We start from the raw sequence: 22,933 nt of genomic DNA, 5'->3' as shown, positions 1-22,933 counted from the left end.
GGAGGACTAAAATAAATTGAGAAGGTTTGCAGAAGTTGAAAAGCACAAAATAAACACTTGGAATATGACTTCAAGTGAGCAGCTTAAGGTAAACAATTATCATCTGTAATAAAGAAGTAAAACTTATAATACAAACCTTTTTTCGAAAGCAACGAGATCGGCACAAGATCGGGGTAGGATGAAATAATAGGCGTGTACTATTTACACCGGAAACATGGCCGTTTTGAATTGTGCGCATGCGCAGTAACAACAAGTAGGGCAGCTTGATGGGTAGGACGTTTTGTCAGAACACCGGCACTGTCCTACCCCAATATCTTCACGTATCTTGTTTAGAATAGAATAGAATTCAACTTTATTGTCATTGCACATGCACAGGTACAGGGCAACGAAATGCAGTTTGCATCCATCCAGAAGTGCTTTAGTGATATAGATATATTACAATATATATTAGCAATAATATAGATATGTGAGTATATTACAGAAATGGGTCTATTATGGTATGTTATAATGTACACGGTATGAAGTATGTTGTGAATATTCTATAACTATAAGTATGTACAGGCTGTAGTGAGTACAAGCTATGTACAGGATATGAACAGGATATAAATATGAAAAACTATACAGAATATGAAATAAATAACTTTACAGAATCTGGGATATACAGCTATACAGAAATGGGAACTATGCAAGTTGTAAACAGTTGTAGGATTAAAAATTATCGAATGTACAGAATGATTATTTACACAGAGCTATACAGTAGTGCAGTTAAGATAAGTGAGGGTGTAGATAGTTTCTACAGAGGCTATATAAAGTGCTAGTGGTTGTGAGTGGTGGTTCAGTCCATGTTATTATTGTGTTTGAGGGTACAGTTGTCCATTGTGGGTGTGTGTATGTTCAGTCCATGAGTTTAACGTGGGTCAGATGTCAGGAGGCAGAGTTCAGGAGTCTGACAGCTGTGGGGAAGAAGCTGTTCCGGTACCTGGTGGTCTTAGTCCGGAGGCTCCTGTGGCGCCTCCCAGAGGGCAGGAGGGTGAAGAGTCCATGTGATGGGTGACTGGGGTCTTTGATGATTTTCCCAGCCCTTTTCAGACACCGCTTCCTGTAGATGTCTTTTATGGCAGGAAGTGGTGCTCCGGCGATGCGCTGGGCAGTTTTCACGACCCTCTGCAACGCCTTCCGGTCCGAGGCAGAGCAGTTCCCGTACCAGACTGTTATACAGTTGGTCAGGATGCTCTCGATGGAGTAAGCGCTTACACAGCGAACCAGTTTCGTAATTACAAGTCACTGGAGGCGCACATCCAATTTACAAATGGCTGGGTGCAAGATTTGGCTATTTTCAAGCCGCCAAACTCTGAGTACGTCGTCAAAGTAAGTCAGCTGGAGTGCATCGAGTGAAATAGCCATTGTCCACCCCCCACCATAATTAATGTTATACATTTATCATTGACCTGCTAAAATAACGTTATCATATTATATGCCCGTAATTGTAAAGTACATGCAAATTAACACCTTGATAATCGGGCAAATTATTAACGCCAATTTGTGTCCTTCCTGTCTCATTTCATTTATTGTCTTTACATCAACCAATCAAGTCACTCCATTCGATGTTTGATCGCAATTTCTATAACTTCCGAGACCACCAACGATGATATTATTCAGCTATAAAGTGTGATGTGAACATATTTAGAACTTACCGGAATGAAAATGTCTTGAGCACACCAACTGATATCTGGAGACGTAACAGAACTTGATATCAGCTCGTCTCATGGCTGCTATCCAGGCTAGACGCCTTCGTTTGGTAATATCCGATACATGAGCTCCTTCATGTTGCTTCCAGGTTCGGAAAGCATAAAAAGACAATCCAAACTTATTCCCGTGCCGGTCGTAAGATCGAACATTGCAGCCGACAACACAGCAAGTACGAACCATGGCTATGCTTTCGCTCCTTACTTAGACCCCCAAAATGGCCAAAATCCTTTCCACGCCCACCCCCGTGACATCACGCTCCAAAGCCCTATTCACAGTTTATAACATGGGGTATTGTTGATTAAATCCCACAGGATGTGGGCTCCAGACCCTGGTGACTAGAACTAGACACCCCCTTGTGGCAATATTCAGCAATTGTGGTTGATTACGGAGATGAAGGTTGTATTAGCAAAAAACAAACAAACAAACAAGAACAAAATAATTAGTACATAATGAGCTTGGATTGGCAACATTATGAATGAAATGTAGCAGGGATTTATGCACCAGGGGGCCAAAGCTGTTTGAGAGTAGTGCCAGTTTGTATGGCGCAGGCCCCAGTTCCCTCTGTGGTTACTTAGTTTAAGGATATCACATGTAAGTAACATAAAAGAAATTTGTACATTAATATTAGCCTGATAACTGACACTAGCTAACTTGCAAACTATGTAAACTTGAAAGATGATGTAAAATGGGTTTCAATCAGGTTTAAACCAAACCACTCCACTGGATTTAGCTACATTTTGGACAGTGTTTCTGGAATGCAGTAGTAGCTAGACCAAAACAACCAATCAGAATTTTTGCATCCAAGTCTGCTTGGTTGTTTTTTGTGGCACATTTTTAATGGTGTATAATAAGAGTTGAGCTTGCAGGGAGCAGAGATGTTTAGAGCGAGAGCGACACACTGAGAGCAGGTTCGCAGATGTCTCTCAGCACACAGAGCAGAGATCTGAGCAAGAGCAAATGCCAACAACTGAGCGAGAGGGGCTGCTATTGTGTGCGTGTGCGTGTATATGGATAATCGCAAACTCTGAAATACATTTCTTGCACACGGCAATTAATTTTGTTCGCTCAAATTAAGATTTTCTGTACTCCAAAAAAATTCTCCTCAAAATGCAACATTTGTACTTGCAAAGATTATTTACGTGCGTTCAGAATAGGGCTACAAAAATAACGCCATACGAGTGCCCTTGCGCTTACTTTTCACGTATATGTGTGTGATAGAATTTAGAAAACACATTGATGCAAATTATAAATCTATATCATAATTTCTGGTATTTTTGTTGTTTTGTTTTTATTTTGTTAAATGGTTATTTGCTGCCACTCCAGCCAGCCAGAGGATCCTCCACCGCTCCGCCCCACTCCTCCCTGTGCAGCAAGCAGTCAGCAAAGTCAAGTCAAAGTCAAAATCAGCTTTATTGTCAAAGACCATATGTACTGATCATACACAGGAATTTGAAATAGCAATGCTCCCATGGCCCTCAGTGTATAACGAATAACTTAAAGATAAAAATAAAATAAAAGTCTTATGTAGGGGAGACTGGGGATAGTTGCAATGTGGGTCAGTTGTAACACTTCCAATCTCTCCAATCAGGGCTTAGTTTCAAATGATGTGATTCATCCTGTACATGCCCAACTCAGTTCTTCTATCACATGTGAAAAATTTGCACATTTTGGCAAACACAGACAATTTAAGAAGAAAAAAAGTCATTTGTATGCCAAAAAGTGTTTGTTTGGGGTTTTATTTTAAAATTTATTTTTACGCTATTTCAATTCCTAATAGCATTATCTGCTTTGCAGTTGAACTCATCAAACTTAAATTATGTTATTTGTATGTCTATGGGGATATAATCTGTGTAGGTCTTTAGTGCAAATGTTTTAGCTGTTGTCTGTAATGTTAGCTAGTTCATGGCTATAGGAGTCTGGGTTAGTTGTAACAGCAACAGCCTGAGCTAGTTGTAACATTCACGCAAATATTACAACTTACCACACTATTACTTTAACTTATATTAAAAAAGTTGGGGCAATGACATCAGCAGAGGGAGGTTCACTGGTCACCTTTGTACATGCGGTTAATGCCATTGGCAACACAATTCCTCCAATGTTTGTGTTCCCACGCATACTATATGCAGACCACTTTGTCAGAGATGGGCCAGTAGGAAGTACTGGTAATGGAAATAAATCAGGATGGGTACAAGAAACAGATTTCCTCATCTTTCTGAAGCACTTTGCAAACCACACCAAGGTAAGCCATGAAAAAAAGTAGTTCTTCTTAATGTAATCAACCACATTTTTTCAGCTTCATTGTTATGTTCAAAAGTTGGTGCAAGAGTTGTAGGTTACAATGCCCACTGAGCCAATGAGGCCAAGCTCAAGGAAGACCAACCAAAATTAATGAAATATTCAGTTGGAAATTCCATAATTTGTCTTTTTTGGGGGATTCAAAAGCTAGATTTCTGCTTTCTCTCTCACACACTGTTACGGCCCTGGGCCTTGGAGGGAGTGAGACTGCTTTTTTTTCTTCTCATGCAAATCCAAGTGTGCTATGACTCGTGAGTGATTGGTTACTGGGAGATCCGTGCCAGCCTTCTTTTATGCAGAATGAAGTGTGTCAGACCACACGGACGATTGGCTCCCTGGAGATCCCACAACACTCCCGGACCAACTGACTGGCTGATTGTCTGCACCTGGGAGTATAAATGGCTGAAGAGTGGCTCACCTTAGTTAACCTTTAGCTTTTATTCTTGCCTGTTCTTTTCTTTGTGTATTAATTATTTGCACAGTGGTCTGTTGAACAGCCCCGTCGGTTTTCAGTTTAACGTTTGCAATAAAACCCCTTATTTACTCTGATTTCGTGAGCGGGCTTGTGTATGTTTGCCCCCCCACCTGTCGCCTAGCAGAGGGGGTCGTAACACACACACACACAGCTACATAAATAGTTCTAGGTGCATTCAGGTGTTGAATAAAAAAGATTACATTTTAAGATTTTGTCAGTACCCTTATTTCATTGTGTTACATTTCACCCCAGGATATGTTACAACTAACCCAGACTATGAGGTGAATTGTAATATTTCACTCTTTGTTTTTGAGACCATACCATGCAATGAGTAATTGTGATGCAGAGAAAATAGCTGTACTATTTAGAGACATGTAAATACTATCCATTACATTATGAATCCACTACCTTAAAAGAGCTCCAAGCTACAGACAGAAATGTCAAAAATAATTACAACTGCCCCCGGTCTCCCCTACAACACAATACAAGACAATACAATCTTACATAAACAACAGTGTCCAACAGAGTCAGAGTCCTTGTGGGCAAGAGTTTGTGGTGTGCAAATGGGGGTGGAGCAGTCAGTGAAAGGGCGATGTTCAGATTTTTGTATGTCGGGGGTGTGAGGGGTTTCAGAGGGAAGAGGTGAATGCAGGTCTGGAGTTCATGTGAGAGTTGAGAGGCGGCAGCTTACTCTGCTTTCAATGTTCTGAGAGCACATGTGCTTTGTTATCCACAGAGGCCACAAGATGGCAGTATTCGAAAAGATGGATGCAACAGGCAAGAAGCTTACAACAGGCTAGAGAGATAATTTTCACTTTGGTAGGTTTTAGTTGATTTTCTTGTTTACTTGACAAGCACTGCTGCATTGCTTGCTCTGATGGGATAACATTAATTTACTGCTAGCCTAGCAGCCTAGCACAGGCCAATTTCTCCCTTTTCAGGGATGTGGCCTCATTGAGAGACAGGTGGGGGCTAGCTCAGGTTGCTCTATCTGCTGGCCTTCACTTCATTAGACCTCCAGGCCATGTTTTTGCTGTTTGTGCCCTCTGAAGCATTTAACCCAATTATCTGAAAAATAATATGAGTGGCTGTGCAGTTGATTGTACAAATACATGGCTGAAAAAGTCTGTGCCCCACTTTGCTGAGAGAATTTCTGTTTTAAATGACTCAAGAGGAAGATGATGCTCAGATAAAGATGTATTGACTTTCCAATGAAGGTAAGATGCAGCTGTTGTTTATCTCAGCAAATATTGACCTTTTTATTTGAAAGCTTTCCCAGGCTGGATTTAATTGACATCAAAGGTATCTTTTTCTGGGGGAATTGCACAAAATACACATAATTTTTATTTTATTTTTTAGTTTGAAAGGTGAAGCAATTGTGAAAGTGCCACCTTTATTTTTCTGTTGAGTGAAAATAGTTCATGTTTCCTTTAATTCAAAATCGAAATAAACATTGTTCTTATGAGTCTAAATTGTGAGCTTTATGAATACTCTCTGTGCATCTACATCATCCTGAGGAAAGTATTTGACTCCAGTGATGAAGAAATAAAGTGGCTCCATCCAAGAAATGGTTATTTGTATGTTACTTTATTTATGCACAGGTCACAGCCTGCCTAAATCTTCCTTAACTGGAGCCAGGTTACGAGAGCCTATTGGACTGCAACTAAACTACAACCAAAACATTTTCCAAAGCACTCTACAAACCCCAGTTTGTGTCTCTCATTATGAAAAAGTGAAATTATTCAAGGTAACAAATGGTCCATGTTTAACCGCTGATGCTGATGAATGTTTGGTTTTTACCCTGATTGATCTCCGTTCTTAGTTTCAGCTTTGGTTACTGGTGCTGGATTTAAATTGTAAAAACATTCTGCATAATCTGCGTGTTTGAACCAATATTCAACCCATTTCTCGAGTTATTTCAGAGCAGAGCAGAACGTGTTGTATAAAATGACAGCATGGTGAATTACATTTCAGAAAGACTGATGATCACCTCTCACTGAAACAGATGACAGGTACAAATTTTGGGGGGCAAAGTGTGAGGTTTGCTCTTATATTAATCATTCTGATATGGTTGTTTTTGACGAGTTATTTAATGCTAAAGAAAGGGCGTGTGTTACCAAGACTTACAGAAACATAAAGTCATCACAGAGGTATCTGGAGTCCTCGTTGCATACACACACTTATGGATGAAAATTCCATCATCCTATTTACATAGCAGCTCGGTATTTTCGTCTCTGGTTCCGCAACACCTGACGTGGACCTTGTTAGAGTTCTCTCTCTGCGTTAAGCTTGGTTAGCGAGGACCTTTACTGGATACAAACACTGTAGGTGAGAATCAAACCTGCAACTCCTATTTCAAAGGCATGTAGTCTCACCACTACACTGTCCAGCTGCTTTTATTCCTGCTTTTATTTCTGTTTATTCATATATACATATATATATATATATATTGTAACAGGGAGAGTGTATGAAATAAGATCTGCCTAAATAAAATGACATATGTTACATTAAAAATAGAAAAGATGTGTGATAAAGGTACGCCTAGCCTGCCTCCAAACAGCTGAGAAAGACGGAAGGCAAAATTGACACAACACACAGACAAGAGAGTTTCGTAGTGTAGAGACTAGAGTAGTGGTTAGACTACACGTCTTTGGAGCAGAGGATCGCAAGTTTGATTCCCACCCGGAGAGTCTGTATCTTAGGCTATACTAGACTCGACTCCCCACCCCCCTGCTAATGCAGCACTGTGTACAATATCTATCAAGACTAACTAGATCACTACAATAGGGCAGCAGTAATCAGTGAGATGCTTGGCTGAAAGGGCAGGAGGCTAAGATCAGTGTAGCACAGAGGGAGGTTGCAGAAGTACAGGAACCATACCTGAGATATGCCAAGCAACAACTACGCCAGAGAGATTGATGGAACAATATGGCCAGTAACCATCACACTGGCCTTCTTTTTCCAGGGCACGGGCTAAAAGTCATGTTGGCTGTCTGCCACTGTGATGGTTACTGGATCCACTGGCCACATCGTTCTCCACAGAATACCTTGGTTCTGTGGAGAACAGCTGGTTTATTCTCCTGCCTTTGATCTCTCTGGTGTAGTTGTTGCTTGGCAGGTATGGACAGGTTCCTGTACTTCTGCAACCTCCCTCTGTGCTACCCTGATCTTAGCCTCCTGCCCTTTCAGCCAAGAATCTCACTGATTACTGCTGCCCTATTGTAGTTAGGCTCGATAATGGTGGGTGCAGATATTGTACACAGTGCTGCATTAACATCTAGCAGACCTAACATGGGGGTGGGGGTGATGATAACTCCCCCTGACCTGGCGTCCTGGCTCCCCCTTGCCATAGCACTTAATTTGTACCTTCCTTCTTGTCAAGGTGCCCTGGTTCCACAACACCTGACACAGACCTTGTTGATTGCTTAGCAGCGGGGTAGGGAGTCTAGTCTAGCCTAAGGACCCTTATTGGATACAGACACGCCGGGTGGGAATCAAACTTGCGATCCTCTGCTCCAAAGACGTGTAGTCTACCCACTACTCTAGTCTCTACACTACTATACTAGCTTGTCTGTGTGTTGTGTCAATTTTGCCTTCCCTCTTTCTCAGCTGTTTGGAGGCAGGCTAGGCGTACCTTTATCACACATCTTTTCTATTTTTAATGTAACATATGCCATTTTATTTAGGCAGATCTTATTTCATACATTCTCCCTGTTTTCCCGAGATTGGGCACCAAGCCCTGTACAAGATGAGCTTTGATATATACGCTGATTTGATATAAACCAAGATTCCTTCATTTTAGTTAGGGCAGGGGTCAGCAACCTTTAACACCCAAAGAGCCACTTGGACCCAGTTTCCACGCAAAAGAAAACACTGGGAGCCGCAAATACTTTTTGAAATCTAAAATGAAGATAACACTGTATATATTGTGTTTTTTACCTTTATGCTTGGTGTGAACAACTAAAGTAAGTAAGTAAAGTTTATTTATCAAGGGCTTTTCACAGACAGGCAGTCACAAAGCACTGTACACAAATATTAAAATAAACAATACAATCAATAGACATTATACACAATTTAAAAGATCAAATGTAAATAATGTAAAGAATATAAAATAGGTAGATCAACAAAAGGCTTGTTTGAACTGAAAAGTTTTTAACTGCTTTTTAAAAGAATCCACAGAGCAACTAAGGTGTGTTGCTTATGAAATCCATGAAGTGCTACAGAGAAAATTACATTTTATTTATGTAATTAACACATTTTGAACTCTTAAAGAAATATAACAAAAGGAAAGACACCCAGCTGAACTAAAATGATCCATGTAGCAAACAAAAACTGTTGTGAGCCGCCACCCTTTGGGCTTTTGGAGCCTTGACCTGACTTTTAAAAAATAATTTGAAAAAAAGCACTATGCTGCTAAAAATATATATATATATATATATTTGCAAAATTCTCCCTAAATATGTATTTTACCTGGTTAATGTGTGTTGCGGGGCGCGGTCTGCAGCGCCGCTGCAGGGGAGGCGGACGCACCTGAGCGGCACCCACAATCACGCCTTGCCGCCTTAACGTCTGTGCTCTCTCTGCTGTTGTGTTGTCGGGCTGTGAGCTGAAAAGTTACAGCCGGCTGTATGCGTACAACAACCGTGTGTGAAAAGCGATCGATAAAGAGATGCTGAAAAGCATGTTCATGCAAACATCTTCGGGTCTGCCGTGATATCTTTATAATGGGACTTCTGCTCCTGAACCTCTGCGCACAGCGTCTGCAAATCGGGGCTGTACGAAGTCACTTTCATCTTCACGCAGGACTGTAAGCTGTCATCTGTGAGGCGTGAGCCCCGGTGTTTGTTTTTAACATAGTTCACGGTGGAGAACAGCTGCCGACATAATATGGATCCGAAGATCCATAATTGGCCTACCTGGGGTCGAAAGTCTCGATAAATGCACGACGTTTCGGCGGGTATACCGGCTTCCGCGAGTGTGACGCTTATTTTGAGCGATGAAAAAAAAAAAAAGATATAATTTTATTTTTATATTTCAAAATCACAATAATCTTCCAATTTAGAACTACAAGTTAAAAAAAGAACTAAACACAAATAAAATACACTTCAGCTAAATACTTCTAATTTCATTTCCCAAACTACCCGGAGGTGCAAAATAAAGACTAAAGAGCCGCATGCGGCTCCGGAACCGCGGGTTACCGACCCCTGAGTTAGGGGGTTAGGGTTAAATTAGACTTGCTGAACACAATAATAGCTCATTTTGTAAATTACATTTAAAAAGGGATTAATCAGAAGGGTGCCAATGAGCCAAAGAGATACTGCCTTCCCAACGTAGTCCCTAACTCAGCTGGAGGCTTCACAACAGGAATTCACTAACCAATAGGTAATGTGGCAGTGGCTGCATTCATCCTTTATATACAGCCTATGGAAAAATCACATATTAAATTGCTAGAAAGACATATTGATTAAAACGTCATCACAGGAAGAGTCATTCCTTTGCAGAACAATTTAAGTGTGACACTGCGAATGGACCACAGAAATACCCTTTTGCTCATAAAACTTCCTAATGTATTCAGCAATGGCGCGCTCATGATTAAGCTCTTTCCTGAACAACATAATATAACATTTCGGGGCCAAATGACAACCAAGGATGCTGAAGCAGGAAGTGAGGATGGCTGCACTTTGTACTGCTGGTTGGTATTTCCCTGTCAAGGTCAAATAAATGGGGAGGAAGATGATCCAGATGACTACAAACAGCAGCATACTGATGGTGATCAAAGAAGCATTTTTGTACAAATCTGGCAGCTGTCTACCTTTGAATGCAAACAGGAAACAAATAAGGCCCAAGAAAGTGTTGTAGACTAACATGGCTATAAAGTATGTATGGGGCTCAATCTTACAGTTGTATAGGATAGTGTAATCTAAAGATTTATTGTCAGGATGTGGTGGTTCTTTGGTCAGCCATGAGACAGATAGGCCCAACTGAATCCCAGAGATGATGGTCACCACCACCAATGGCTTATTCAGCTTCTTTATCCAAGACTCTGCCTTAAGGTCAAACTTGAAGCCCAAGAAGATCTGAAGCAAGTTTGCCAGAATGCAAGAGATGCAGAGAGTAAAGGCTATGCCGAAGAGAGGAACACCTACACAGTGAATCTTCTCAGTAGGCTTGCCTATGAAGGTGAATGTAAGACAGAAGCCAGCCAGCAATGCAAAAAGCTCCAGAAAACACAAATAACCTCCAACTGCTTTCACAATGGGAGTTTTAAGATATACTGCAAACAGAACAGCAAACACAACGGTAGCAATGATCCCAACGACTGCAAGGGAGCTGAGAATGATTGAGAAGGGATCTTCCCAATCGAGATAGTCATCACTTTTTTTCAAACATGTATTCTCTTCAGGATGAGAATATGCCCCATCTTCACAATGCTTGCATGTTGAATCTGCAGAAGGAAACAAAAACACAAGTAGCACAAGTAAAGAAGACAATATTTTCTTATCCTATAATCATTTGGAAAGAAAAAGAAGCTGCAATCATAAATTAATATTAAACAGGCAAGTATAATGAATGCATAATGCACTTTGCACATTTAGGAAGACAAGATAGGCAATAAAATTACATCTGGACTCAGGACTCGAAATGCAGGACTCGCAACACGGGAATGAACTCAAAAGGACAGTTTATTGTAGACGCAGGAAAATGATACAACTAATAATGAAATAAACTAGACTGGGAAAATATAATCTAACGTTCCACAGAGTGGCACACAAAGGATCACATAGCATGAGGAACGACGCAACACGGAACAGAGGGGGACTCTGACATAAATACACAGAGGGTAATGAGGGAAGGGAAGCACACAAGGAACACAGCTGAGGACAATTACACTTGACAGGAATGGGAGGACACGAAACTGAAAACGCTGACACCAAGACATGGACCTTAAACGTAACACAGGAAGTACAGAGAGAGAGAGAGAGAGAGAGAGAGAGAGAGAGAGAGAGAGAGAGAATGAAGAAATATACGAAGGGAAGACGAAAACACAGAACACAAGGGGTGGGAGCAAAGCACAATAACGCACATCATGATATAGACAGTCACACAGAGGGAGACACAGAAGGCAACAGACAGAGAAGACTTAAACACAGAAGACTAAAGTAATCGTTACATTCACCAAATGCTGGAGGGCACAGAGAAACAAGAGGGGATCAAAACCCAGGAAGCATAAAATAAATCACAAATGAACCAGACATAACACAAAAATCACAAAGAACTGAAAACACTAGGTCAGGAGACCCAGGACCCTGAGTGTGACTCCAAATCCAGACCTCCATGGGTTGCTACATTTGATTTCTATTGATAATTTTTGTGTGATTTTGTTGTAAGCACATTCAACTATGTAAAGAACAAAGTTTTTGAATATTTCATTCATTCAGATCTGCGTTACCTTTGTTTTTTTGAGCAGTGTAATTTAGATTTGGAATAAAAGACTTACGATTTCCATCAGAAATCTCTCCACTTGCACACGGAGCACAAACTCCGCAACACTTTCCTTTTAATGTAAATCCTTGTCCTGCTTCACATTTTTTTGAGCAATTGTAAACAGAGACCTGCAAAAGAAACAGTAGCATGAGTACATGATTCATAAACCTTAATGGGACATAAATGAATGTTAAAAACTCATCTCACCATGTCATTTATGAGGTGTCTGAAAAGGTCTGTTGGGACTGTAATTTTTCCATCTGGACTGTATTCTCCAATAGTTTGTATTATCATACTCTTGTTGCAATCAGACCTGTTCCAGTATACAATATCATATCCCAAACTGGGATCTCCATCACTATCGAAGTATATTTGTGTGTTGTTCTCAGTAAAGTTTACTTTCTGGATTTCCGATAGAAGCTGTGAAAAAACCAAAACATCATAAAGGAAGAAAGACATTTTTATGAAATAAAATCATCACAAACTGCAATATATTTGAAATTTTAATGTTTAACCTTTTCTAAGAAAAACTTACATATCTACCAATAAACAAGACAAATGTCGATAGTTTAGCAGTGGGTGCTGTGGAATGTGTAACATCTCTGCCCAGAAAAAGGGCAACATTGTGTAAAAGAAAATTGGAAAATTTGCAAATCATTTAAAATTTAAGAAGTTAATATTAATCATTGTTGTTGTTGTTGTTGTTTTTAAATTGTTAGCTGTTTGGAGGTTATTGAAATGGTTTGTTTGGACTTTCAGCTGAGATTTTGACATTTTTGTAGGGACCATACATGTCTATATTTAAGTAACAGAATAATAATGAATAATAATGATAATGAAGTTATCTTGCAGGCCGGATATAATTGTATCTGGCTCGGTGTATGTTTGACACCCCTGGTTTAAATGATTGAACATTTGGACTGCAGGCAAGACAGCTTAGGGTGTTTTTAGTAAAGTGCCATGCTGCTGAAATATGTGCAGTTTTGCTGAAAGAGGAAGTGAAAATGAAAACGTCCAAGGTTTGGAGGCCTATCTCCCCCCACCACCACTTCCCCTGCTGGTAGCGGACTCCCTCATACATCGGTGCGTTGGTGGTTCTTTGTGTCCCGGGATGGGCGTCCAGGTACACGCCGGCTCACTCCTTGGTGGCCGCTTATCGGGGCCTGGAGCCTGGGGCTCGCTCGGGCCACTTCGGAGGTGGGGTGCCCCCGGCCTCTCGGCCTGGGGCTCGGTCACTCAGGCACAGCTGGCTGCCGACCGAGCTCACGGGCGCGTCACTGCAACCCGCGGCTGCTGAGTGACCCCTCATCTGGGACTCTCCTCAGCTCTTTCTGGGACAGTGGCGCGGCTGCCCCTCTGTTGGTCTTCCTTGGTCTCTTGTGTTCTGGGGGCCTCTGGATGTCTGGAGTTTTGATCTCCTCCATACCTGCTTCATGCCCTGGGGGACGGGGCCATGGCCCCCCCACACCCTCTAGCAGATCATTACATGAAGGAACCTTTTAAATACAAGCGCATCCATGGTCACAGGTGTACACACGGGTGCTCACACACACAAACTACACCCTTTTTGGCTCCTACCTCAAAGCACACTGTGTTCTGTTGATCTATGTGCTGCACAATAATGTTTAATATTTAGTATTTACTGTCATATTCCCATATATCATTGTGATGTTGTTTATTCTATTACTCTTGTTTTCTTCTGCTTGTTTTCTTTTTTCTTTCTCAACAGGTGATCCAGGTGATCGATATATGTATTTTTTTTTCGCTGCTTATTCTGTTGGTTTTTGTTTTTTGCCCTCTATCCCCGTCCCTCTTCTCGGCTGTTTTTCTTTCCCCCAGTCAAGTCTGTCCCGTATTCAGCAAGTGAAAATAAAATAAACAATAAAAGGTGAATCAAATGGACCATTATGGCAAGGCTGGGATGGTCAATTTGGTAAAGTAAATCCGTTGGGCATCTTTCTTTGCCTTTAGACAATAATTCTGATGGCAAAAGAGCCAAACGGGACAGGCAAAAGAAAAAAAAGAAAAAAAAAGAAAAGAAAAAGTATGTTGTTTGTACCATTCAGCATAAATGATTTCCTGGCAATATTATGGTTGATTTTTCTCCAAGAATATCAATTTCTGGTTAAGTTTCATGTTTTAAAGACAGACAAAATTTCACAAACTTCTTATGTAACTGAAAATATTTGTTAAAGACAAATAATTAATAATTGGCAAGCTATCTTTATTGTACCTCTAAGGCTGTGAAACTGGAGCTTCGTTCACACAGATGGTCGTTACACTTCAGCAAGCGTCTGAGCCCTTCAGCAATGACTCGAACTGCTATATAGATACCATAAGATTCATCCTGGTCGATGTAAGAAGCCAGATATTGGTTTCTTTCTTCTTCAGACTTATTTAAAGAAAGTAGATGCTGCGTCTGGTAATCTCTAAGAATTGTGTTATTAGTTCCATTAAACATCGACATGACATGGTCTTTAAAGCCAGGCACCTCTTTCTGCTTATATATGAACCCAAAAACTTCTCCTGCCAGTTTGATGTCTGACATTGCAGAGATCTTTGAAGAGCTGGACCATGCATCACTTGCAATCCACGTTCTGTTGACTCTGTGTTTAATAGCTGCTTCCAGGATGATTTCTGCATTAGTGTCCTTTGTGAAGATGATGATGGCCTCAGCAGAAGAGTTTTGAATTTTTTCCAGTAGTTCATTCAGCTCAGTTTGGTCCATGCTATTATTGTTTGTCGTAAAATCAGCGGACAAGATGTGAACAAATTCAATGCAGATGCTCTTTTTGTTGAAGTTGTCTTGAAGGCTATCACTGCCATATTTCCCATACTCATCATCACTTCCCACAATAATCACTGTTTTCCAATGGAATATCTTCACCAGCTCAACAATACCTCTTGTCTGATATTTGTCACTAGGCACGGTTCGCAGAAAAGTGGGAAACTTGAACTTGCTGCTCAGCAGCTCACTTGTGGATGCATAACTAATCTGTTAAACAGACATAGAGCATATATGAAAACAGTTCATTAAAGATTTTTCAACACATAAGCATGGAAATCTAAAGACAGATTATGTATTTGCTGATATTATTGATTTTCATCAAATTTAGATTCTTATATTTCTAACTGAGCTTTGTAGGACAGAAAAAGAGAAAACAAACCTGGGCAACTGAAGACAGAGCAACAAGTCGTGCAACAGCTATTGATACTTCTGAGTACCTTTCCCCGATCACCACCTTGGTTTTGGGTTCAAGTAACTTGAACTGAGCATCTGCTGGCACTAAACAGCTTTCTGGGTCTGACTGATTCTTCAGCAGCTGGAGAGTTGCTCTCAAGGCGAGGCCGACATCTCCACAAGTGTCATAGATGTCGTATCCTATCGTGATGTTAGGTAGGTTGATTTTGTTGATGGCGTATATCATCACTTGACTGTGCAGGAATGTGTTTAAACCATAGCTGCAAGATTGACAGAAGACAGATTAAATTCACAAATCATCTATTTGACACTAATGAGCTGATGAACTCAGCCTGTACTTACTCACTACAGGAGAGAGGTGCAGAAGTGTTAGTCCTATTAGTTTTTAAATGAATGGGGAAAAGTCCACCAATGATGATATTCCCAGGAGAGTATGCACGGAGAAAACTATTCTGTCCTAAAGAGGAGTGAAACACACTCATGACAAATAACCACATTAAAAACATCATGGATACGCACAGGTAGAACATTTACACGTGTCTATCTTCTCTTTTCAGTATGACCAGGTTCCTGTACAGCAGCTATATAAAAAACTTCTACTCGTTTATCATTTGCATCATCAGATTGTTTTTGTAACGCAATCCAAATGAGTTCCTCTTTAATCTTCCAAACACGAAAAGACCAAGATGATTTGAATTTGTCACAGACAATGATGTCTAGGTTTTAGTTTCAACATGTTAAAATAAATTAAAAACATTTTTTCCAAGTTTTTCTAAATGATAATACATAACATATTCAAACAGGAGTAGAAATAGGCATAAATACGGTGGCCCTGAGAGGCCAAACGGACTGCAACTTCAGAAAACACTTGCAAAAAAAAAAAAAAAAACCCGCTGCAAAAAGAAAAATGCTGCAAAAAAAAAAAAACACCTGCAAAAAGAAAAACGCTGCTCTTGCTCTTGACGAAGGCGGTCGCACTTTTCTCCTCTCCTCCTCTCCCTTAGCTTCCCTGCTTAGCCTCTTATGTCCTTTTCTAGTCTCGTGTTTTTTGTCTTACTTTTCCCTGGAACATTCTCTCACAGTCTGTTCTCTAAAACCTAAAAGAGGAATTATGGATTGGATCAACTGGTCTTTGGGCTTGGGTGAGCCTGAGTGCTGAAGATATCTACCTATTTGGAACCATGGTAACAGGGTTCTGGCTGATCGGAGCTGGCTTGGCCCTGACTTATCGAAGAATTAAGAAAGCGAAACCGGCTGTTCAAACCCCCACAAGGCTGCCTGCTGGGATTGGAACGATGGGAGAGGCGTGAGTTTCTCAAAATGGGCTCATTGAGTGCAGCACGGATAAGATCTTGGAGAGGCTACAGCTGCTGTGAATACTCAGAATAAGATCTCTGACTGCAGACTGGATACATCTCGAAGGGCTAGCTCGGAATAACATCTCTCGGCGCAAATTGGATGACATCTCGGGGAGGCACACTGCCGTTCTCAGAATTGGCTCCTTGAGCACAAGAAATGACAACATCACAGAACGCAAGTATGGCTCTCCACGGCTCTCCAACGGGAGATTGAGAGACCAGTGTTGGACTGTAGAACTGCTTTGAAATTCATATGAGCTGTTCGCACTAAAGTAAAAAGCACCATCACTTCATGCGGATACCCCTTTGGCGCCAGCTGCGGTCTCAAGGCTGGAGCTGAACAACAACACCCTGATAACGACTGTGTTTAGTCTGTTCCTTCCCATTCCATGCAAGGCCACCTGGGTTGGCTGGAAGACTGTTTACTTAGCCTAGCAGGGCGAAGGACACTGTCTCAGCTGAACTCTGGACACGCACACACATACATATACACTGATATGCACACACTCATCCCCCCTCCCTTTCCAAACGCCTTCGACGCTTATTCCCTTCCGATGCTGACGGTGGATCAAGGAGGCCAGCGCACGCAGGCCCGGATGTACTGTCTAATTCGGCGGTCTCTCACCCTTTACCTACCCCTGTTGCTTGTCATGTGTTTCTTTGGTGTATTAAGAGTTTTTTTCATGTGCTATGTGCAGAGGTGTTTTTTTTCTGTTCTCAAACTGATCTCCCTGTTGGAGCTCAGTCTGGGGGGAGTTATTTTTTTTCTCCTTATCTTTCCTCATGTGGTGCATTTTCCATTGTTATACCTCTCTGACCTGTCTTCCCCATGTGATGTTTTGTGTAACGTATGTATGGTCGGAGGGTAAGATGGTGCCGCCATTGCGTGCAATAGGTCGGCAGCCTTATGAAATTTCCCCTTGTGGGACTAATAAAGATATATCAATTCAATTCAATTCTTACAGAAAACCAGTTTTGCAATGAAAGCACCAGTTAGAATAAGGAGGTTAAATTTAAAAGTTGTTCTGAAAAGCTAACATTAGTAAGTACTTTATTCATGGACCACCTCACCCACCCACTAACCCATACAGAATCCTCAAACTGTTTCACTGAGGTAAGTGACAAACTGTTCTCCATAAACAATAACTGCACTTCATTTAAACTCTCAACGATGAAATAACTATCGCCACCAGGGACAATACTTATAAAAAAAACAACCATACTCAGTCAAAAATCACACTCAGTGAGAGATAATCTAGCCTTTTCTTATATCCCTTAATTCTTAATAAATTAAAAAAAAAAAAAACATTAAATGACTTTCTGAAGAAAAAATTAAGATCTCATCAGACACCGTCACTACCTGTAATAGTGTCTGGGACAAAAAAAATGTTAAAGGCAATGTCTAATACCCAGTACAAAAAGCCCAATAAACAAGGATTGTTTTCAGTTGACAACATTGTTATACCTTTCTGACCTGTCTTCCCCATGTGATGTTTTTGTGTAATGTATGTATGGTCGGAGGGTAAGATGGCGCTGCCATTGCGTGCAATAGGTCGGCAGCCTTAACATGAAATTTCCTCTTATGGGACTAATAAAGGTATATCAAATCAAATCAAATAATCATTCAATAATAATCATTACTCAGTCAAATATTATGAACGCAAAGAACTGGTTTAAAAAACTAAAGGAAGAAACAGCAATTAGTTCTGATCTAATCTGCTCAACAAATCCAGAAACGATGGGGAAAAAGAGAAGAAATACTCCACAATAAACTTAGTTTTAAATGGTTGCTGTTAGCATTTGCACGCATTTAATAAAATAAATCATGTGAATTTAAATTAATGGTATATTTATGGTTTTGGAAAGTAAACTTGAACATGACAAGAACCGCAACAAATATTTCCTTGGTGAATTTGTGCAATTAAGTATTGAGGCAGTAAGGGAGGATTCAGGCTCACCTGGTCCAGCCCTAACTATATGCTTTAAGAAATAACCATGTTCATCTCTCCAGTGGTGACATAGAGGCCAAGTGTCAGAGATCACCTGCCTGATTCAGTTCCCTTTTTATAAAGGGATATTTTTATCAACTGTATTTGAATAATATGCAAAATGCATTTTATTTGCATTGTAAATATTTTTGCTGTATTGAGGCAGGTCTGAAAGAAGTCCAACCAGTATTAGCAAGCTGTACTCAGAGAGCATATTGTACATTTATTTTATAACATTTATAATGTGCTTAAATGGTTGTAAATGAGAACACTTGGTTTTAGTTGTTTTTTCCGATTTTAAAAAAAGCATCTATCTATGTCATTAAGCTGATAAAAGAAAAAAAATGGAATTTTGTCCGAGGCCTTTTTCTTCTTTAGCATTTTGTCCCTTACAGAAAGAGTTCATGCAAAACATTGAAAAGTACTTCTGGGTATTTGTTCCACTTTAATCATGCATTTCCATCCAGGAATTAATTTCCATCTAGGGAGTGGTCCAGGGTGACAATGTCTCGATTCACAGGGCACGGTGTTTACAATGTCCACGAATGCTTCATTCACTGAGTTCGGGGACTAGTGCCAAGTTAAGTAACAAGGACACCTGCTATACCTTCTCCCTTTCATGCAAGCTCAGCATGCTGTGACTGAATGACACACGCACATTGCCTTTTTTTATTTTACAGATTGCACATCCTTGATTCCTCTTTTTGACCCCTCTCCTTGCATTTCAGAGCCTCCTGCAGAGATGGAAGCAGAGGAGGTGAGGAAGATATCCTACAAGAGGACTTGAGGAAACAGGCATTTAACAAAATGAGGCATCTTTGCTTTGTAGCTTCATTTCTAAGTGTTGTCAGTTCAATATGACGTTTGGCACAGCTGTACCATAAACTGTGTTCTTATAACCCAACAACACCTATAGTTGGCATTTGCTGTTAAAGAAGTAACAGTTCTCCAAACTTAAAGTCACAATGTATGTATAAACATACGGAAAGTGACCACAATTAGAATCATAATCAAAACACCAAATTATTGAATATATTTAATTCAATTCAATTCAATTTATATAGCACCAAATCAGAACAACAGTCATCTCAAAGTGCTTTATATTGTAAGGTAGGCCCTACAATAATACATACAGAGAAAAACCCAACAATCAAATGACCCCCTACGAGCGAGCACTTTGTTTTTGTTTTGTTTTTGTGTTGGTTTTTTTTTTTTTTTTGCCTGTCCCGTTTGGTTCTTTTGCCATCAGAATTATTGTCTAAAGGCGAAGAAAGATGCCCAACGGATTTACTTTACCAAATGGACCCTCCCAGCCGTGCTGTAATGGTCTATTTGATTCATCTTTTATTGTTTATTTTATTTTTTATTTTCACTTGCTAGATAAGGGACAGACTTGAATGATGAAAAGAGAGGGGAGAAAGAAAGAGGGAAAGAAAAACAGCGGAGAAGAGGGACGGGGATAAAGGGCAAAAAACAAAAACCAACAAAATAAGCAGACAAAAAATACATATATCAATCATCTGGATCACCTGTTGAGAATGAAAAAAGAAAACATGAGCAGAAGAGAACAAGAGCAATAGAATAAACAACATCACGATGATGTATGTGAATATAACAGTAAATACTAAATATTGAATATTATTGTGCAGCACGTAAGATCGACAGCGCACTGTGTGCTTTGAGGTAGGAGCCAAAAAGGGTGTAGTTTGTGTGTGTGAGCACCCGTGTGTACACCTGTGAGCATGGACGCGCTTGTATTTAAAAGGTTCCTTCATGTAATGATCTGCTAGAGGGTGTGGGGGAGCCACAGCCCCGTCCTCCAGGGCATGAAGCAGGTATAGAGGAGATCAAGACTCCAGACATCCAGAGGCCCCCAGAACACAAGAGACCAAGGAAGACCAACAGAGGGGCAGCTGCGCCACTGTCGCAGAAAGAGCTGAGGAGAGTCCCAGATGAGGGGTCACTCAGCAACCGCGGAGCAGGAGCCAGGGGGGGTTGCAGTGACGTGCCCGTGAGCTCCGCCGGCAGCCAGCTGTGCCTGAGTGACCGAGCACCAGGCCGGGGGCACTCCACCCCCGAAGTGGCCCGAGCGAGCCCCAGGCTCCAGGCCCCGATAAGCAGCCACCAAGGAGTGAGCCGATGTGTACCTGGACGCCCATCCCCAGACACAAAGAACCACCAACGCACCGATGTCTGAGGGAGTCCGCCACTGGCAGGGGAAGTGGTGGTGGGTGGAGATAGGCCTCCATACTTTGGAGGGCCTGAGGTGTCCCCAGAGAGGTGGCGTCTGACACCCAACCTGACATATAGACACAGACATACAGGCACACACAGACACAAACATCCATTCCCACCCTCATGCTCTCATATGCACTTACTCAACACTCACCCCACGTGGAGACAGACATAAAGAGACACTTTACACACAATCACACTCCCCAAGTGTACTCTAAGCCTCGGGTCTAGGTACCCTTGTCCCTGGAGGGGGAAACTGCACCCAGACCCAGGTGTTGTTACCCTTTTCCCTGGGGTGGGGAGAAGCAGACCACCCGGACTCCGCAGCAGGGAGGCCCCACACTCCAGACCCCAGTCGGACGGCCAACTTCTCCTCCTAGCCCCCCCGCTCCAGCAGGCCGCAGAGAACGGGGGGGTGTGAAGACTCCAAACCTCCCTCCACCCGCTCATATGTAGTGTTGATGCATGTGTGTTCTAAGGTGCATTTAAAACCCAGGAGGGCATGGAGCTACCTGCCAGAGAGCAGCAGGTAAGCGCATAGCCCCTCCCGATAGCCCTCAATATCTACGTGATGGGGAGGGAAGGAAGGGAGGGGCAAGTGACCCCTCCCTGGGGCCAGCTCCCTCGCTGATCCCAGTAGGCACCCCCATACTCTGCAACCCGCCAGGGAAAGGGGGCCCAGGCCCATCCGGACCGGGGCCCAGTACAGCAGCGCCACCCGGCTCCACAGAGCCCGGGACAGCCCACCCGACCCCACCTCAGAGAAAACTGCACCCACCCCGTCTTCCACTCATCTTCCAGACTACACAAGACAATAGACACCCAGGCTGAGATCTTCCTCCACCTCTCCTGTATCTCCCCCTCCTGCAGAGTGAGTTCCTGAAGAGAGGAGAGCTCCTGCAAGATGTAACAACCTCCCCCACCAGTTGAAGTGCCCCCCAGGTGGCTCGATGCACCGGCGGAACCCTGCGCCAGGACTGGGCCCCCATACACCCACCCGCCCACAACCCCGGCAACACACCAACCAGGACCCAAGCCCCGAGCAAGCACTTTGGCAACAGTGGGAAGGAAAAACTCCCTTTTAACAGGAAGAAACCTCCGGCAGAACCAGGCCCAGGGAGGGGCGGCCATCTGCTGCGACCGGTTGAGGTGAGAGAAGGAAGACGGGATAAAAGACATGCTGTGGAAGAGAGACAGAGATTTATAACAAATATGATTCAGTGCAGAGAGGTCTATTAACACATAGTGAGTGAAAAAGGTGACTGAAAAGGAAAAACTCAATGCATCATGGGAGTCCCCCAGGAGCCTATGCCTATTGCAGCATAACTAAGGGAGGATTCAGGCTCACCTGGTCCAGCCCTAACTATATGCTTTAAGAAATAACCATGTTCATCTCTCCAGTGGTGACATAGATAGAGGCCAAGTGTCAGAGATCACCTGCCTGATTCAGTTCCCTTTTTATAAAGGGATATTTTTATCAACTGTATTTGAATAATATGCAAAATGCATTTTATTTGCATTGTAAATATTTGAGGAAAAAATATATTAATTGGATCAGAATATTTAAATAAATAAATAAATAATCCAGAAATAGATGTGACCGTCCCCTCTTTCACCAGTCTCTGCTCTTCTAAATACAAGCCAATGTTGTGTGTCACTTTTTTTTTTAGCTCCTTTTCTCATTACTTTATATGTTATATATATATATTTCAATGTCATTCTGCTTCTTTTTCATCTTTCCAGGCAGAGCTAAAAAAAACTAAAAATCAATTTTCATGTGGTAAAGAAAATCTGATCCTAGTTTCTGAGACAATGGAATTTTTCGCAGTCCTTCACATCCGGCAGCATCAGATTGTTGCTTAATCCTCGCAGTACTCACACGTCAGAGTGCACATGATTGTATTTGTGGACCCTTCAAATATCAATAGCTGAAATCCAAGCACGGGCACTTTTGTTGAAATCAAACACCGAGTTTGGGCTGAGTCAGGGAGTTGGCAGAGACACTGTGTAATTTAATCATTGCAAATTAATTTGCTTTGTCTGCAAAGAAAGCTACAACTTAATTTGTGACAGACTCAATTGTGCAAGTCAGATGTGTCTGAAAAAGACTTGTCGTTCTGATGCATATTTTTTGAACATGTGGCAG

At 41.6% G+C, this 22,933-nt stretch overlaps 1 protein-coding gene across 1 annotated transcript; it reads right to left on the bottom strand.

Moving 5' to 3' along the window:
• Positions 1 to 8,499: 8,499 nt before the first annotated feature.
• On the bottom strand, positions 8,500 to 21,549 carry LOC146551981 (G protein-coupled receptor family C group 6 member A-like). Its single transcript, XM_085256214.1, has 6 exons — positions 15,549 to 21,549; positions 15,172 to 15,466; positions 14,238 to 14,999; positions 12,212 to 12,424; positions 12,018 to 12,132; positions 8,500 to 10,964 (listed from the first exon to the last, which is right to left on the bottom strand). The coding sequence occupies exons 1-6, from the start codon at positions 15,734 to 15,736 to the stop codon at positions 10,027 to 10,029; spliced, it is 2,511 nt and encodes an 836-aa protein (XP_085112340.1). The 5' UTR covers positions 15,737 to 21,549; the 3' UTR covers positions 8,500 to 10,026.
• Between the last annotated feature and the right edge of the window lie 1,384 nt (positions 21,550 to 22,933).

This window comes from Mchenga conophoros, linkage group LG19 (genome assembly GCF_057382185.1).
Source record: "Mchenga conophoros isolate Kocher_MC1m ecotype Shallow Benthic linkage group LG19, M_conophoros_male_GT1.1, whole genome shotgun sequence".
In the NCBI taxonomy this organism is placed as follows: Eukaryota; Metazoa; Chordata; class Actinopteri; order Cichliformes; family Cichlidae; genus Mchenga; species Mchenga conophoros.
Note: the sequence above shows the minus strand (reverse complement) of the source record. Positions and strands in the feature narration are given on the sequence as shown.

Coding starts and splice junctions, on each gene's coding strand:
- LOC146551981 (XM_085256214.1), bottom strand. CDS start 15,736: ATGTTCTACCTGTGCGTATCCATGATGTTTTTAATGTGGTTATTTGTC. Junction 15,000..15,171: donor CTCTGTCTTCAGTTGCCCAG/GTTTGTTTTCTC, acceptor TCTGTTTAACAG/ATTAGTTATGCATCCACAAG. Junction 10,965..12,017: donor AGAGATTTCTGATGGAAATC/GTAAGTCTTTTA, acceptor TTCCTTCTGCAG/ATTCAACATGCAAGCATTGT.